This window comes from Canis lupus, chromosome 6, assembly GCF_011100685.1.
Source record: "Canis lupus familiaris isolate Mischka breed German Shepherd chromosome 6, alternate assembly UU_Cfam_GSD_1.0, whole genome shotgun sequence".
Classification (NCBI taxonomy): Eukaryota; Metazoa; Chordata; class Mammalia; order Carnivora; family Canidae; genus Canis; species Canis lupus.
The window spans coordinates 23,924,190-23,941,913 of NC_049227.1; the positions used below are offsets into that span (position 1 = coordinate 23,924,190).

General features: G+C 36.8%; 1 protein-coding gene and 1 pseudogene across 6 annotated transcripts in view; one reads left to right on the plus strand and one right to left on the minus strand.

Annotated features, from left to right (window-relative positions):
- The window catches only part of LOC479816 (ATP-binding cassette sub-family A member 3-like), a 195,459-nt gene that overhangs the window by 35,095 nt on the left and 142,640 nt on the right, over positions 1–17,724 (minus strand). For 5 of the 6 annotated variants that reach the window (XR_005360838.1, XR_005360837.1, XR_005360836.1 and 2 more), the window contains 4 exons: positions 14,978–15,142; positions 12,859–13,046; positions 5,103–5,229; positions 4,709–4,903 (listed from right to left, as the gene is read on the minus strand). Coding sequence is in view for 1 of the 6 variants with exons in the window: in XM_038540129.1 (XP_038396057.1) it covers positions 4,709–4,903; positions 5,103–5,197; positions 6,817–6,843; positions 12,855–13,046; positions 14,978–15,142 (674 nt within the window). In the remaining 5 variants the exon portion in view is untranslated. Of the gene's footprint in view, positions 1–4,708; positions 4,904–5,102; positions 5,230–6,816; positions 6,844–12,854; positions 13,047–14,977; positions 15,143–17,724 lie in introns of all 6 variants that reach the window. The other variant, XM_038540129.1, reaches the window with a different exon arrangement.
- On the plus strand, positions 1,770–2,174 carry LOC102154900 (annotated as a pseudogene).

Consider the following 17,724-nt stretch of genomic DNA (forward strand, 5'->3'; position numbering starts at 1 on the left):
CTCTCTGTGTGACTATCATAAATAAATAAAAGTTAAAATAAAAAGATTTGCGTGGAATCAGAAAAGACTCCAAATAGCAAGACTCCAAATATCCAGGGGAATATTGAAAAAGAAACCAGGGCAGCCCAGGTGGCTCAGTGGTTTAGCATTGCCTTCAGCCTAGGGTGTGATCCTGGAGTCCAGGGATTGAATCCCGTGTCGGGTTCCCTTCATGGAGTCTGCTTCTCTTTCTCCCTCTGCCTGTGTCTCTGTGTCTCTCATGAATAAATAAATAAAATCTTAAAAAAAAAGAAAACCAGAGCCAGGGCATCACAATGCCAGATTTCAAGCTGTACTACAAAGCTCTGATCATCAAGACAGTGTGGTGCTGGCACAAAAACAGACACAGATCAATGAACATGATAGAGAACCCAGAAAAGGGCCATCGACTCTATGGTCAACTAGTATTTGACAAAGCAGGGAAGACTATCTACTGGAAAAAGGACAGTTTCTTCAATAAATGGTGCTGGGGTTATTGGACAGCCATGTGCAGCAGAATGAAACTGCACCATTCTCTTACACCATACACAAAGATAAACTCAAAATGGATTAAAGATCTAAATGTGAGATAAGAATCTATCAAAATCCTAGGGGAAAACACAGGCAACACCCTTTTTGAACTTAGCAACAGCAACTTCTTGCAAGATACATCTATGAAGGCAAGGGAAACAAAAGCGAAAATGAACTATGGGACCTAATCAAGATAAAAAGCTTCTGCACAGCAAAAGAAACAGTCAACAAGACTAAAAGGCAACGTACAGAATTAGAGAAGACATTTGCAAATGACATATCAGTAAAAGGGCTAGTATCCAATATCTATAAAGAACTTATTAAACTCAACACCCAAGAAACAAACAATCCAATCATAAAATGGGCAAAAGGCATGAATAAAAATTTAATCAAAGAAGACATACACATGGCCAACAAGCACATGATAAAATGCTCTGCATTGCTTGCCATCAGGGAAATACAAACCAAAACCACAATGAGATGCCACCTCACACCAGTGACAATGGTGAAAATTAACAAGATAGGAAACAACAAATGTTGGAGAGGATGTAGAGAAAGGGGAACCCTCTTGCACTGTTGATGGGAATGTGAACTGGTATAGCCCCTCTGGAAAACAGTGTGGAGGTTCCTCAAAGAGTTAAAAATAGAGCTACTCTATGAATTGCACCACTGGGTATTTACCCTAAGGAGATGCAGTGAAACACCAGGACACCTGCCCCCCAATGTTTATAGCAGTAATGTCCACTATAGCCAAACTGTGGAAGGAGCTTCTATGTCCATTGTCAGATGACTGGATAAAGAATATGTGATATATATTTATATATACACAATGGAATATTACTCAGCCATTAGAAAGGAGAAATACCCACCATTTCCTTCGATGTGGATGGAACTGTAGGGTATTATGCTGAGTGAAGTAAGTCAGTCGGAGAAGGACAATCATCATGTGGTTTCCACTCATACGGGGAATATAAGAAAAGTGAAAAGGATTATAGGGGGAAGAGGGAAATGAGTGGGAAATATCAGAGAGGGTGACAAAACATGAGAGACTCCTAACTGGGAAACAAACAAAGGGTAGTGGAAGGGGAGGTGGGCGGAGGGACGGGGTAACTGGGTGACAGCACTGAGTGGGCACTTGATGGGATGGGCACTGGGTGTTATGCTATATGTTGTTAAATCAAACTTCAATAAAATATATATCTATATCTATATATATATCTGTGTGCAGCTCCAAACTGGGAAGAAGATGCTAATTAAAGTGAAGACACTGATCGGAAAGGAGAATGAGGTTGACATTGAACCCACAGACAAGGTGGAGCGAATCAAGGAGCGTGTGGAGGAGAAAGAGGGAATCCCCCACAGCAGCACAGCGGCTCATCTACAGTGGAAAACAGATGAATGATGAGAAGACAGCAGCTGATTACAAGATCTTAGATGGTTCAGTCCTCCACCTGGTGTCGGCTCTGAGAGGAGGAGGTGGTCTTAGGCAGTGATGGGCCCTCCCTCCATTTTACCTCCTTACCCTGTCGCTCATAATGAGGCACCATATATCCTCTCACTCTGTGGGATACCAGAGCCACTGCCCCCTCTCCTGGATGCCCAGTATTGTTTGGTGGGAGACCGTGAGGACCCCAGGATGCAGTGTTCTTGGCCCAAAGGGCCCTTGCTGGCTATTGGGTTTTAGTTTGCAGTCCTGTGTGCTTCCTTCTCTTACAGCCATGCCCCTAGTTGTCAATAAAATATTTCCTGACCTCCTGGAAAAAAATATATATTGTGTATATATATATATATATATATATATATATATATATATATATATATGAAGAAAGTTCCTCAAAAAACTGAAAATAGAGCCACTATATGATCCTGCAATCCCTCTTTTGGTGATAATACCCAAAGAAAGGATGCCTGGGCGGCTCAGAAGTTGAATGACTGCCTTTGGCTCAGGTTGTGATGCTGTGGTTCTGGGACCCAGTCCCACATCAGGCTCCCTCCAGGGAGCCTGCTTCTCCCTCTGCCTATGTCTCTGCCTTTCTCTGTGTTCTCATAAATAAAATCTTAAAAGAAAATGCCCAAAGGAAATGAAATCAGTACCTCTAAGAGATATCTGTATTCCCATGGTCATTACAATCTTATTTGCAATAGATAAAATATGGAAATGACCTAAGAAACTGTCAATAGATGAATGGATAAAGAAAATGTGATGTATATATATACACACACAATGTAATACTATGCATCCTTAAAAAAGGAGATTCTGGGATCCCCAGGTGGCTCAGTGGTTTAGTGCCCGCCTTTGGCCCAGGGTGTGATCCTGGAGTCTCGGGATCAAGTCCCACATCAGGCTCCCAGCATGGAGCCTGCTTCTCCCTTTGCCTGTGTCTCTGCCTCCCTCTCTGTGTCTCTCATGAATAAATAAATAAAATCTTTAAAAAAAGGAGATTCTGACATTTGCATCAACTTCAATGAACTTGGAGACTGTTATGCTGAATAAAACAAGCCATAGAAAGAAAAAAAAAAACAACAACCCTGCATGATCTCATTTTTATGTGGAAGCTAGAAAATACAGAAAAACAGAGTTGAATGGCAATTACCAGGGATGGGAGGCGGGGGAAGAGTGTTGGTGTTGGGTAAAGACTACAAAGTTGCAATGATGCAGGATAAATAAGTATGATAATGCCATTATGACAAGATGCCATTAAAAAAATCTACCAGACTGGTAGATTGATACAAGAGTTGTTCATATACTCTATTGTGATTGGTTCAGGGATATAGGCATTTGTAAAAATTTCTTGTTTAGTACATATTTATATAACCATATATGGAAAGCACTTTGGCAAGATTCAAAAGATTGTGTTTAGTAGGCTACATTTTGTGTAAAAGAATGGAAGATAGATCACTATATTTTATTGACTATGCATAAAATATATGTAGTGTGATAAAAGTGGTTATCTTTTTCTGTGGGAAAAAATAAAGGAAAGGTGGGTAGGAGAGGGAATTAGACTTGTATACCTTATTATATTGTTTTATGATTTATTTGAATGAATGCCTTTTTTTTTATCCTAGAGCTCCTATTGCTACATATTTTAAACTTCTTAGTGCTTCCCCCTGTTCATATAAACATGTTCTAGTTACTATAAATTATGATTCTGTCTTTGTCATTTCCTAAAATGCTGGGTGTCACTCTTTTTCCTCTTTTGACAGCTGCCTTTCTTCTGTTTTGTTCACATTCATTATTTCCCCATCCTCACCTTTCTGTGTGTCAACCCACTGCTTCAGCTTTCAATGATGTCCAGTGAATACTATTGAGGTCTATTTTGCTTCACATTTCTGTTTCATTTTCTTCTTGACACTTTCTCTTCATGTGGATTGTGTAATAAAACTTTATCCATATTCTCCTCCTATCTCACTGGTTCTGCCCAATTTTTCTTCAGTTATTCTCTATCATAGAAATGTTGATAATCCTCAGGATTCAGCCCCCATCTCCCTTGTCATTATTATCCATACTCCCAATAGATTATCCATCCAGTTCAAATTTCACTTGTGCTTTGATGAATCGCAAATTTATATCTCTGTATCAGTTCATAGATTCCAATGGCATGTTGGCTGTTCTCCCATTTGAATGTGTCACAGATATCTTACACTTGACATATCCTCTTCCAAACAGACTCATCTCTTGTGTTTAGTTATTGGTAAGTAACTTTCACCTATTCATTGACTCATGATAAAAACACAGGCAATATCTTAAGATCGTTTATTTTCCTTAGAAGTTACATCCAAAAGGAGTCCAAATGCTGTCAATTTGACTTTCTTAGTATCTTTCACAACTACTTTTTCTAATAATTGTTTCATACCAAATTCTTATGTCATAGCGGGTTAAGTGAAATAGCCACTCTTTTTGTTTCTAGTTTGTCCCATTAAAGATAATCATACTTTATTTCAGCCAGAAAGAATATTTGCCTTTTCTCAAACTCAATTATGTTATCATGACTATTCCTGTGTCTGGATTCTGTTACTTTTGAGGAAAGAATATATAATATTATATATTATATAATATATAATAATATATATATTCCAGCTTCCCTTTTAGGTCCCCCATCCACTTGCCCAGTTTCCTCCTTCTTTAGGGTACCAACTCAGTAATTAGGAGCAGAAATACCTTTCTGATATTTTTGGTGATGTTAAAGCCATCAATCAACACAGCTCCAGATGTTGTGGTCTCCTCTCCAGTCAGTATTTTGAATGTGGTGGTTTTCCCAGCTCCATTTAATCCAAGTAATCCAAAGCACTCGGATTTCTGGACTACAAGGGAGATATTTCTTATAGCCTTTACAACTGGACACTTATAATAAATCTGAGAAAATAAGACAAAAGACCCCACAATGTACTGGAGCACTGGTTATGGGCCTACCACAATCATAACCTCAAACCCCTGTAGTGCTCTTCCCCTCTCACTTTCTATTTTACCAGATATATCCAGATCCCAAAGAACTCCAATAGATTAGGAGTACTACTAATAAATTCTTGTGATGTTGATTACTGAATGACTTTACCTTTGTAAGTTCTTTCAGAACCAGTGGGGTATTCTTTAACTTGGGAGGCAGTGACAGGGCTCTGTTTTCTTCATTTTTTATATCTTCATCCTCATAGTCCGTTGATTACTTGACAGGACACTGTAGACTATATTAAGACAAAAGTCACAGATATGAATTCACTTTAGGTATCTAGTTTAAACCGAGTGACTGTTTCAAAGCTGACCTGAGGAAGAAATATCAAAGACATCAGAAAATGTTTAATTTCCAAGAGCCTTCCCACCAATTTCCTAAACTCTCATGTGTAAGTTTATTCTTGACTTGCTTAGATTTGGAAATTAGAGACATGAGCATGTTTTTATACAGCTATGAGTAAGCACTATGTTCTTGCCAATAACATGGGCACTTCATGGAAAACAAAAGCCACACTTGTACTTGTTGTCTAGTGTGATTTGTTCCAAATAAAATATGTTGAAGACACCATTAGATCCACGTTAAAAAAAAAGAATTAATTTTTTCTCTTTTGAAGGAAATACCCTCTATAGGTGAAGTCAGAGCTTGAAGAATAAATTAGGATTTATTGAAAGATTGAAAGTAGGGTGGGGATGGAAGAAAGCTGCCATCAGCAGTGGGAGCTTGGTGAGAGATAAGTAGGATTGAAACAACAAGACATGTTTTGTGAATAGTAATTTGTACTGTTTGAGCACAACTTTTTAACTGTCTAGTTTTGTATCAAGCACTCATTTAACAGTACTTCATTTCTGAGGAATGGAGCAGGAGAATGTAGTTAGCTCAGTAAACATGCTAGTCAGAAGAGTGAGAAGAGAGCTGCTTTAAGATTTTTTTTTCTTTTCCATTCTAAAAATTGGATGCATAGCAGCTGTAAGAGTGAACAACTTTGTCCTGCTTTCAATATTAGTGGGAAAACATTCACTCTTTTGTCATTATGTTCACTGTAGACTGTATAAGTAGAGGCCATTTATTAGGTTGAAATGTTTCCTTTCTTTCCTTAGCAGTCTTTTAAAAAATCACAAATGGATGTTGAATGCTTTTTTTTTTTTTTTTGCAACAATTGGTGTTAAGGTGTGGTTTTTCTTCTTGAGATTATTAACATTGTGAGTAACAAATTTTCAAATATTAAACTAGCTTTATATTTATGGAATAAGCTCCACTTGTTCATGGTGTATTATTCCTTCCATATATTCTTGGGTTCAGTTTATGAATATTTTGTTGAGAACTTGTGTGTCTGTGTTCATGAGGGATATTGGTTTCTTGTAATTTCTCCATTTTGGTATAGGATGATGGTTTCACAAAATGAATTGGAAAATGTTCCCATTTCTACTTTCTGGGAGAAGTAATGCAGAATTGATGCTATTTCTTCTTTAAAATTTGGTAGAATTCATAAGTGAAATTATAGGCTTAGCATTTTCTTTTTTGGAGGCTTTATATATGCACATGTCTTTAATTGAAATAAAACTAGTTTCTTTATTCTTGAGTGAGTTTTGATAGTTTGTGTCTTTCTACAAATTGTTCTGTTTCATAGAAGGTGACAAATTTATGAGATAGACTGGATTTCAATTTCTGTGGTATCCATAGTGGTAGCTCTTCCTGTCCTCATACTGGTAGTATGTTTCTATTTCATGATTACTCTGGCTATCGGCTTATCAATTACAATCATTTTTTAAATTAGTTTTTGGTTGCATTCATTAATTTATCTCAATTGCTTTTCTGTTTGCAGTTTTATTTCTTTTATTTTTATTTACTTTTGCCTGCTCTGAGTCTCTTTTGCTCTTTTTATCCTAATTTATTGAGGTGGAAGTTTCAGTCATTAACCTGGGACCTTCTTTTTTCTTCTAAAGTTTCAGAGGTGGAATTTAGTCATACGTCAGTTGCATATAATGCCCAGTACTCATTCCAAGTGCCCACCTTAATGCCCATCACCCAATTATTCTACCCCCCTCACTTCCCCTCCAGTAATCCTCAGTTTATTTCATAGAGTTTAGTGACTCTTATGGTTTGCCTTCCTCTCAGAATGGCTAAAATTAAAGACTCAAGAAACAACAGATATTGGCAAGGATGCAGAGAAAGGGGAACCATCTTACACTGTTGGTGGGAATGCAAACTGGTACAGCCAGTCTGGAAGACAGTATGGAGATTCTTCAGAAAGTTAAAAATAGAGCTACCTTATGACCTAGCAATTGAACTACTAGGTACTTATCCAAAGGATACAAACATGTATTGGTTTGTATCGGTATATGTATTGAAGTGGTACTTGCACCTCAATGCTTATACCAGCAATGTCCACAATAGCTAAAATATGGAAGGAGCCCAGATGCCCACTGACAGATGAATGGATAAAGAAGATGTGATATATATATATCACATCTTATATATATATATGAATATTATTCAGCCATCAAAAAGAATGAAATCTTGCCATTCGCAATGATGTGAATGGAATAGAGGTTATTATGCTAAGTGAAGCAAGTCAAAGAAAGACAAAAATAAAAAAAATAAAAAAAGAAAGACAAAAATACCGTATGATTTCACTTGTATGTGGAATTTAAGAAACAAAATGGATGAACATAGGGAAAGGGAAGGAAAAATAAAATGGGACTTTTTTTCAATAATAATGTAAACCATTTAATACTATAAATTTCCCATAAAACACTGCTTTAGGCACATCCCACAAATTTGGTATGTTTTGGTTTCATTTTCATTCAGTTCAAAATATTTCTTAATTTCCTCTTTGATGGAGGATTCCAGAGATGTATGTTGTTTAATTTCCCAATGCTTATAGATGTTCTCCTGTTATATTTTTATTATTCATTTGTAGCTTAATTTCAAGATAATCAGAAAACACTCTGCATTATTTCTTTAAAAATTGTGAATGGTATTTTGGGTGAAGTTTCCATGTGAAATACTCTTATTAGGGGGAGTGTTCTATAAATATCATCTAGATCTAGTTGGTAGTGTCTTATAGTTCTTCACTGACTTTGTCTTTGTTTTCTACTGATTAGTGAGGGACTATTTGACTATTGACTATTTGACTATTCACCAAAAGCTGTGAATAGGCACATGTTGTTTTGCAGAGGAGATTTCCATATTTTCTTCACCTGAGAAGGGAGTGTGACTTCTTAACAGAGAGAAGTATGCCACTTCTGTAGACTCTTTGTGTTCAGGGGAATCTGGAAATTTAAGATTTTTGGGTCATTAACTCAGATGTTCCTATTCTATGTGTCAGGGTTCCATTCTTTTCTAATAAGAGCTGTGATCTTGGCATAGCAGATCTGCCTTGGTTGGATTTGACCTTCCTGGAGCTCATCAAATCTGAAAATTAGACCTTGAGCCTAAGTACTCACTTTTCTTTGCTTTTCCACTGAAGGAAAATAGAGCTCTCTTACTAATAACTCTCTGCCTTTTATAGAGTAAGGAGTTTAGCAACAGTCTCACAATTCCATTGTTCTAATGGTTGCTATTTTCCCCCATATTTCTTGATTCCTTGTTATATCTATCAATTAGTGCATTCTCTTCCTGACATATCATCCCAATTCAGCACTGGTGAAAATTTTAACAACTGGAACATTACTTTGTGTCAGAGGAAATCTGTGTTTCCTTTTCCATCAGTAACATGGCCCTCATTGACAGTGGGGAATCATCTAGTCCTAAAACTCTATCTTATTATATTCTTACTTATTAGAACTCTCCTGGTACTAATCTGCAGGTAGAGTTCCCTTGGGGCCAAAACCTGTGTAAAGGAGAGGAAGGAATCAGGAATAGGTAAAGAGAGGAGTCAGGCCAAAGGACATCCTCAGTTGACCCCCTGGGAGGAAGCCTGAAGTTGTTTGAGAGGCATTGAGATGACCAAACATTTTACTTTTGTATCTGTAAGTGATTGGATGCAGGCCATCTGGGAAGAAGTGTCACCTTGGAAGACAAGAATTTTTGTAGATGAAGCAATCTATAAAGATAATTACAATTGAAAATTATCTGAAGATAGTGCTCCCAAAAGCTGGGGGCATCAACTTCTTCCCTGAAGGGGGATCTGGGCTAAGAACCATATGATCATTTCACCAGATGCAGAAAAAGCATTTGACAAAGTATAACATTCATTCATGATAAAAGTAGGGTTATAGAGAACATACGTCAACATAATAAAGGCCATCTATGGAGAAAACCCACAGCTAATATCATCATCTATGTGGTAAAACTGAGAGCTTTTCCTCTATGGTCAGAAACAAGACAGGATGTCAACTCTCATCACTGTTTTATTTTTTTTTTTTAAGATTTTATTTATTTATTCATGAGAGACACACAGAGAGAGGCAGAGACAGGCAGAAGGAGAAGCAGGCTCCCTGTGGGTAGCCCGATGCGGGACTTAATCCTGGGACCCCAGGATCACACTCTGAGTCAAAGGCAGATGCTCAACCACTGAGCCACCCAGGCATTTTAAAATGGCTTTTAGAAAAGATTTTATTTATTTATCTGAGAGAGAGCGAGAGAGCAGGAACAGGGGGAGGGGCAGAGGGAGAGGGAAAAGCAGACTCACCACTGAGCAGAGAGCCTGATATGGGGCTTGATTCAAGGACCCTGGGATCATGATCTGAGCCAAAGACAGATGCTTAACTGACTCAGCCACCCAGGCACCCCTAATCACTGTTATTTAACATGGTACTGGCAGTCCTAGCCATGGCAATCAGACAACAAAAAGAAATAAAAGGCATCCAAATTGGCGAGAAAGAAGCCAAACTTTCTCTATTTGCAGACAACATAATCCTCAATGTAGAATGTGGAAAGACACCACACACACACACACACACACACACACACACACACACGAATGTAGAATTGATAGATGAATTCAGTAAAGTTGCAGGATATAAAAATCAACATACAGAAATCTGTTATATTGCTACATACCAATAATGAAGCAGTATAAAAAGAAATTAAAGAATCAATCTCATTTAGAATTGCCCAAAAAACAATAAGATACTTAGAAATAAACCTAAGAAAGAAGTAAAAGATCTGTACTCTAAAAACCATAAAACACTGATGAAAGAAATTGAAAATGACATAAAGAAATGGAAAGACATTCCATGCTCATGGAGTGGAAGAACAAATATTCTTTATAAAAAGTCTATATTGTCCAAAGCAATCTACACATTAAATGCAATCCCTATCTAAATACCAACAGCATTTTTTTTTTGCAGAGCTAGGACAAATAATCCTAAAATTTAAATGGAACCACAAAAGACCCTGAATAGCCAAAGCAGCCTTGAGAAAGCAAAGCATGAGAGCCTGGGTAGCTCAGTTGGTTAAATGTCTGCCTTTGGCTCAGGTCATGATCCCAGGGTGCTGGGATTGAGCACTTGCATTGGGCTTCCTAGTCAGCTGGGAGCCTGCTTCCCCCTCTCCTCTCCTCTTGTGCTCTCTGTTGCTATCTCTGTCTATCTCAAATAAACAAATAAAATCTTTTTTAAAAAAAGCAAAAACAAAGCAAAGCGAAGCTGGAAACTTCAAGTTACATTACAAAGCTGAAGTGATCAAAACAGTATGGTGCTAGCACAAAAATCGATACTAGATCAATGAAACAGAATAGAAAACTCAAAAATGAACCCACAACTATATGGTCAATTAATCTTTAAAAAAGCAGGAAAGAATATCCAATGGGAAAAAGACAGTCTCTTCAACAAATAGTGTTCAGAAAACTGGGCAGCAACATGCAAAAGAATGAAACTGGACCACTTTCTTACACCATTCACAAAAATAAATTTGAAATGGATTAAAGACCTAAAGGTGAGATAGGAAATCATAAAAATCCTAGGGGAGAATACAGGCAGTAACCTCTTTGACATAGCAACTTCCTTCTAGATGTTTCTCCTGAGGAAAGGAAACAAAAGCAGAAATAAGTTATTGGGACTTCATCAAAATAAAAAGCTTCTGCACAGTGAAGGAAACAATCAACAAAACTAAAAGAAAACCTATGGAGTGAGAGAAGATATTTGAAAATTATATCTATATCTATATGTCTATGTATCTATATCTATCTATATCTATGTATGTATGTATCTATCTATTTATCTATCATCTATCTATCTATCTATCATCTATCTACTATCTATAGAGAGAGAGAGGGAGAGAAAGTAGTGCAAGCCCAATGCAGTGCTTGATCCCATGACCTGAGATCATGGGATCATGATCCCCAAACTAAGAGTCAAACATTCAAGAAACTGAGCCACACAGGTGCCCCTGGAGAGATAATCTTAAGGAGTCTGCATGCTTAGCATGGAGCCTTACACTGGGCTCAATCTCAGACCTGAAATCATGACCTGAGCTGAAATCAAGAGTTGGATGCTTACTTGACTGAGTCACCCAGGTGTCCCACAAATGACATATCTGATGAAGGATTAGCATCCAAAATAAATAAAGAACTTATAAAAGTCAATATTCAAAAAATGAATGATCCAGTTAAAAAATGGACAGAAGACATGAATAAACATTTTCCCAAAGAGAATATCCATATGGCCCACAGACACATGTAAAGATACTCAACATCACTGATTATCAGGGAAACACAAATCAAAACTACAATGAAATGTCATTTGACACTGTCAGAATGGCTTGAATCAGAAACACAAGAAATAACAGGTGTTGGTGAGGAAGTGGAGAAAGGGGAACCCTCTAGCACTGTTGGTGGGAATGCATACTGTGCAGTCACTCTGGAAAATAGGACCTTTTAATTCTCATAGATAATTGTGATTTTTTTCTCATCCTAATTAAAATTCCAAGTGGTGGAAGAGACCATATGGTCTCAAGATATCTTTCCTTGTAAAATAGTAAGGATATGCAGACTCAGAGAAATTTATGGCCAAGATCTAGAGCCATCCCAGAATAGCACCCAGGGACAGAATTCAGATGAATGAAATTACAGAGAGACAGATATAGTGGTTCCTGCATCAAGAGGTTCAAGTATAGACTGGAAGGAATTCAGTAATTGAATGGATGGACCATTAAAATAATTTTTTAAATAAATTTTTATTTATTTATGATAGTTACACACAGAGAGAGAAAGAGAGGCAGAGACCCAGGCAGAGGGAGAAGCAGGATCCATGCACCGGGAGCCCGACGTGGGACTCGATCCCGGGTCTCCAGGATCACGCCCTGGGCCAAAGGCAGGCGCCAAACCACTGCACCACCCAGGGATCCCTAAAATAATTTTTAAAATCCTAAGCAAAACCCTGAGCTTATGTGAAATCATGAGAGCTATATAAAGAAGTAATGAACAATCTGACTGGTAGAAGCCATGAAGCCCTACAATATTACATAGTTTTTTGTTTTCTATAAAATAAATAAAGATTTATTTATTGATTTAAGGGGGAGAGAGAGGGAGAATCTCAAGCTTACTCCCTGCTAACTGCAGAGCCCAACATGGGGGCTCAATCCAACCCTGAGATCATGACCTGAGCTGAAATCAAGAGCCAGACACTTAACCAGCTGAGCAACCTAGGCACTCTACTACATAGTTTTTAAAAAGTCAATTCCATATTTACAGCTAAATACAACTCAGACTGTATGTGCAAAAAGCAGTGCTTTCTATCATAGTCAATCCAGTTAAAATGAGAGACTTATGATTCAAATTAGTTCCAGTTAGATCTTGACATAATTGTGTGATATTTTATTTATCAAGTAATAGAGGTAGGAATATGTATGTTCATACATTTTGGCCTAATAGTGAGCTTTCTTTGAGTTGTATCTAAAGTCTATGTTAGTCACTTACCTTCTTGCCTTTTGTGAATATGTTGTGGACATTAGATATAATTTTATGAAAGACAAAGTTTTCCAGGCTCCAGGATGTAGTCTCCAGACACAAAAGCAAAAGTAGATAAAATAAGCCCAAGATAGCCAATGCAATCAAAAATTTTGCAATCCCATGTTTTCCAAAATTATAGACACTGTTCTTGATAACTGAGAATGATAAAAGAGAGATAGCCTTACTTTAAAAACTGATGCAAAGTCTAAGATGACACCAAATTTAAGAAATATAGGATCAAATGAATTTTAAATTCGATTTAAAGAAGTATAGAATATGGAAAATAATTATTTTAATATTTTATTCATTTCTGTTATCTTTCTGGATATCTATAGTTTTTATAATAGTTTTTCTGCCAGTGATTTTTTTCCTCTAGTTTTTACCAGTTTGGATGGGAGATAACATTACAACATACTCAATGAATTTTAAAGGATGAGCCTCCATAAATACAATGCTTAGTAATGAAGAAAACAAATAAATTAAAGGTATTTGTGGCATACCTAACGATTATTGTAGGCCATGTCAAATAATTAAAGTCCTTTAAAGTGAGAAAAACTTTTATTCTATAAATAGGTAAAAGTTTTAAGTAGGAAAAGAATATAATGGCAATAATCATAAGGAAGAAAACAACAAACAGTTGAAATGGACAGTGGCTTATAGTTTTTGGGTTTACTACAGAGAAAATTAACTAATACCAACAGCTAAATTCTAGATATGCAAATAACAGACATCTCTGAGATGTGAGATACATCACCGTTTTTCCTCAGAATTGTATTTTCTGATGTGCCAATATGCAAAAATGCAATGTTTTATTGTAACAAAATACACATAAAACTGACCTTTTTAAACTGTACAATTCAGTGGCAATACATTCACAATGTTCTGCAAACTTACCACTACCTAGATACATAACATTTTCATTACCCCAAAAGAAAACCCAGTATCTATGAACCAGTCATTTTAATCCCCCTTCCTCTAGCCACTGGTAACCACTAATCTACTGTCTCTATGAATTTGCCTACTTTGGACATTTTATATAAATGGAATACAGAAGCAGAAGAAAGAGAAATTAAGAAATCAATCTCATTTATAATTGCACAAAAAGAAAATAAAATAATAAAATACCTAGGAATAAACCTAACCAAAGAGGTGAAAGACTTGTACTCTGAAAACTATAAAACACTGATGAAAGAAATTGAAGAAGACACAAAGAAATGGAAATACATTCCGTACTCATGAGTTAGAAGAACAAATATTGTTTAAATGTCCATACTACCCATAGCAAAAACACATTAATGCAGTCCCTATCAAAATACCACCAGCATTTTCACAGAAGTAGAACAAATAATCCTAAATTTGTATGAAACCACAAAAGATCCCAAATACCCAAAGCAATCTTGAGATTGCAAAAAATATAATCCATTTGCTATTTCCAGATTAAGAGGTATATTTCAACCTGTACTGATTTAGGGAAATATGACTTAATTTTCTTTCTGTGGCAACATATAAATTATTTGGTTCCAGAATGAATTACACACACACACACACATTCAGAGTAAATATGCTTGTTATTTCTCAATTTAAAAAATCAATTTGAAATATGAAATATGGAAGATTTAATAGAATGCCTTTAATTTTTTCCAATTTTGATCTGGCTGTGAATTTACCTTTCTTTACCTGTGTTACACTTAAAGCTTAGTGGCCCAGGGAACTAACTTAATATTCAGTTCAAATAAGGACTTCAGTTTCCTCATTTATAAAACTGAGATAATAATAGCTAACTTTTAGGGTGCTGTGAAGGCTTAAAATTATATACATAAAGTTTTTTCACATAGTATGATATACCAAGATCTGGTGGTGGTGACTTCATGAAATTTATCTTAGATTTTATTATTATGCTTCCCTCCCCGCTCCCCCACCTCCCAGTCTGTGAAAATAACTTTGGTACAGAAACATATTCAAAACAGCAAGCCTGACTATCTTCATTGGAGGAAGAATGGGTTTATCTTTCAGAATATAATGTTAAATGTGAACACCTGAAAGGAATAGGTTGTTTTTAAGGACCTAAGGAGCCTGAGATACTCACATGTCTTACTGCAGTTCACATATATCTTTGGAAATTGTCTGGTACACAGCTTTTTCATCTCATAATCATTAAAGAATTTGCTGATACTCATTGCAAAGTTGTAGCTAGGAAGCATCACTAATACACTATCTATGAGGGTTCTGATGTAGTGAGGAAAATCAAGGTCTATGATGAAAAAGATGATAGATTAGCTTTAATTATCAGAAAATAATGAACTTCCTATAACAACAGACTTCCCCAAGACGACTAAACATTCATCTGGTAAACCAGAGAATTATCGATCTAACAGATTATCCTTGAGAAAATATAGTTATTAAGTCACTAAACTCATTCCTCAATAGCTCATGGCATGGATTTGTCAATTACAGAGTTCAAGAGGAGACTTTTCCAAACAGTGCTTCCCCAGGATCTGATTCCTTCCCTTTGTATGTGTGGGTCTGCTATTAAACCCCCCACATCTTGGCTCTAGGTCTTTCTACTCTTCTCTGTTCCCCATATGGGCTACAAAACGGAAAATTATTGGATTCTGAATTTCACTTTATTGTTGGCCTCTGCATTCTTTTTTATTTTTAAAGATTTTATTTATTTGATACAGAGAGAGACTGAGAGCATAAGCAGAAAGAGTGGCAGGCAGAGGGAGAGGGAGAAGCAGGTAGGGAGCAGGGAGCGCCATGAGGGGCTCAATCTCAGGACCCTGGAATCATGACCTGAGCTGAAGGCAGACACTTACCCAACTGAGCCACTCAGGTGCCCCAGCCTCTGCATTCTGAAATTTCTTGCTAGATCAATGAGGTATTTGAAAAGTTTAAGCAACTTTTAATCGCCAATATTTATAGAAGCATAATCAACAATGGCCAAATTATGGAAAGAGCTCAAATGTCCATCGGCTGATGAAAGGATAAAGATGTGAGATACACACACACACACACACACACACACATATACACAATGGAATATTATCCACCATAAAAAAGAACGAAATCTTGACATTTGCAACAACATGGATGGAGCTACAGTGTATTATGCTAAGTGAAATAAGTCAGAGAAAGACAAATACCATATGATTTTACTCGTGTGAAATTTAAAAAATGAAAGAGATGAACATATGGGGAGAAAATATGAACATAGAGTGAGAAAAGAGGCAACCCATAAACAGACTCTTAACTATAGAGAACAAACTGAGGGTTGCTGGAAGGGAGGTGGGGGAGATGGGCTAAATGGGTGATGAGTATTAAGGAGGGCACTTGTTGTGATGAGCACTGTATGTATGTGAGCGCTGATGTAAGTGATAAATCACTAAATTCTACACCTGAAATAAACAAATAGAAATGCTTGCAAAAAAACCCCCAACAATTTAAAATCCAATGTATATTATTGTTTTACATGGAAGGTCAATTCACAATTTTCATTCCTTCATCCCTCTGAACATGGAAATCTACACTGAATTTCTCATTGCCAAATCCAATAGCCTCTGTGTCACATTTCTTCTATTTGTCCCTTCAAATTAACACTCCACCTTTCTCCATTACATTTTCTGTCCTGGGAAGATTATCTGTATAAATGTAATCAGGGATTTCTTTGCTCTCTGACTTCTGGTTGATTAAGACCCATGGGAAATTCTGTCTAGGGAAGAGGGATGTTTTACTAATATGGCCACTTTGTGAAAATTTACCAAGCTGTGCATTTATGGTCTCTGCACTTTATGCAAGTTATACTTCAATGAAAGGTAAAAATAAATACTCTTGAAGAGCTCTGTGTTGATTGTCTTCTGTAGGGTGAAGATGCTGCTAAGGTATATTGCAATGGAATTTGGCTCCTTGGTATCAGTGGGAACAATGGGATCCTAGAATGGAGGAGCCAGGTGGCAGAACTTACCTATTAGAAACAAGGTAGGAAACAACAATCAAGAAGGACAGAATGGTAATCAGAGTTATTTTTTTCAACTACAGGAATGGAATTGATTTTCTAAACTCAGTATCTCTTGCAGACAAATTTTATTTTACTTTAAAAATATTTTATTTTTATTATTAGAGAGAGAGAGAGAGAGAAAGCACGAGTATCAGCATGAGTAGAGAGAGGGGCAGAGGGACAAGCAGACTCTCCGCTGAGCTGGGGGCCTGACTTGGGGGTCTATCCCAGGACCCTGGGATCATGACCTGAGTGGAAGGCAAGACATTTAACTGATTGAGCCACCCAGGAGCCCCAACAAATTTTATCTTAATCCAAGAACTAAACCAACAGGTTCATGAAACCACACTCCAAGAGAAGAGTCTTCATAATTAGATACTGGAATTCAGAAAACTCGTAGTATCTGGGTTTTAGATAAAAGCAAAATCAAGGTTGCTGCTTCAGTGTGCCCCTAGTGGCAGGAAATACGGATTCTTCTAGTTTAAGACCATACACTATGGTCAGACAATAAAGTCTCAGAAATGAATATAATAGTGAAGATTAACATTACTACTTAACTATTATTTTCTGTTAGGAGAATCTGAGGAAGTTATAGTCTGGCTGCTTATAGGGAAAAGGATTCACTGAGAGAGAAGGGACAGAGAGCCTGCTCTGAGAAATGACCTTCAGTTCCACCTGGGGTCAGGGAAAATAAATGGACGTTAGTGCAAGAGTCCAATGGTTTAAGTTACTAGGAGAGGAAAATTTTAGGAAAGAAATACATGCAAGACTGAATGGGTAACATGATCAATTAATAGGGAGACCATGGTAGAATCTGTAGGTAGTATAAAAGTGATTGA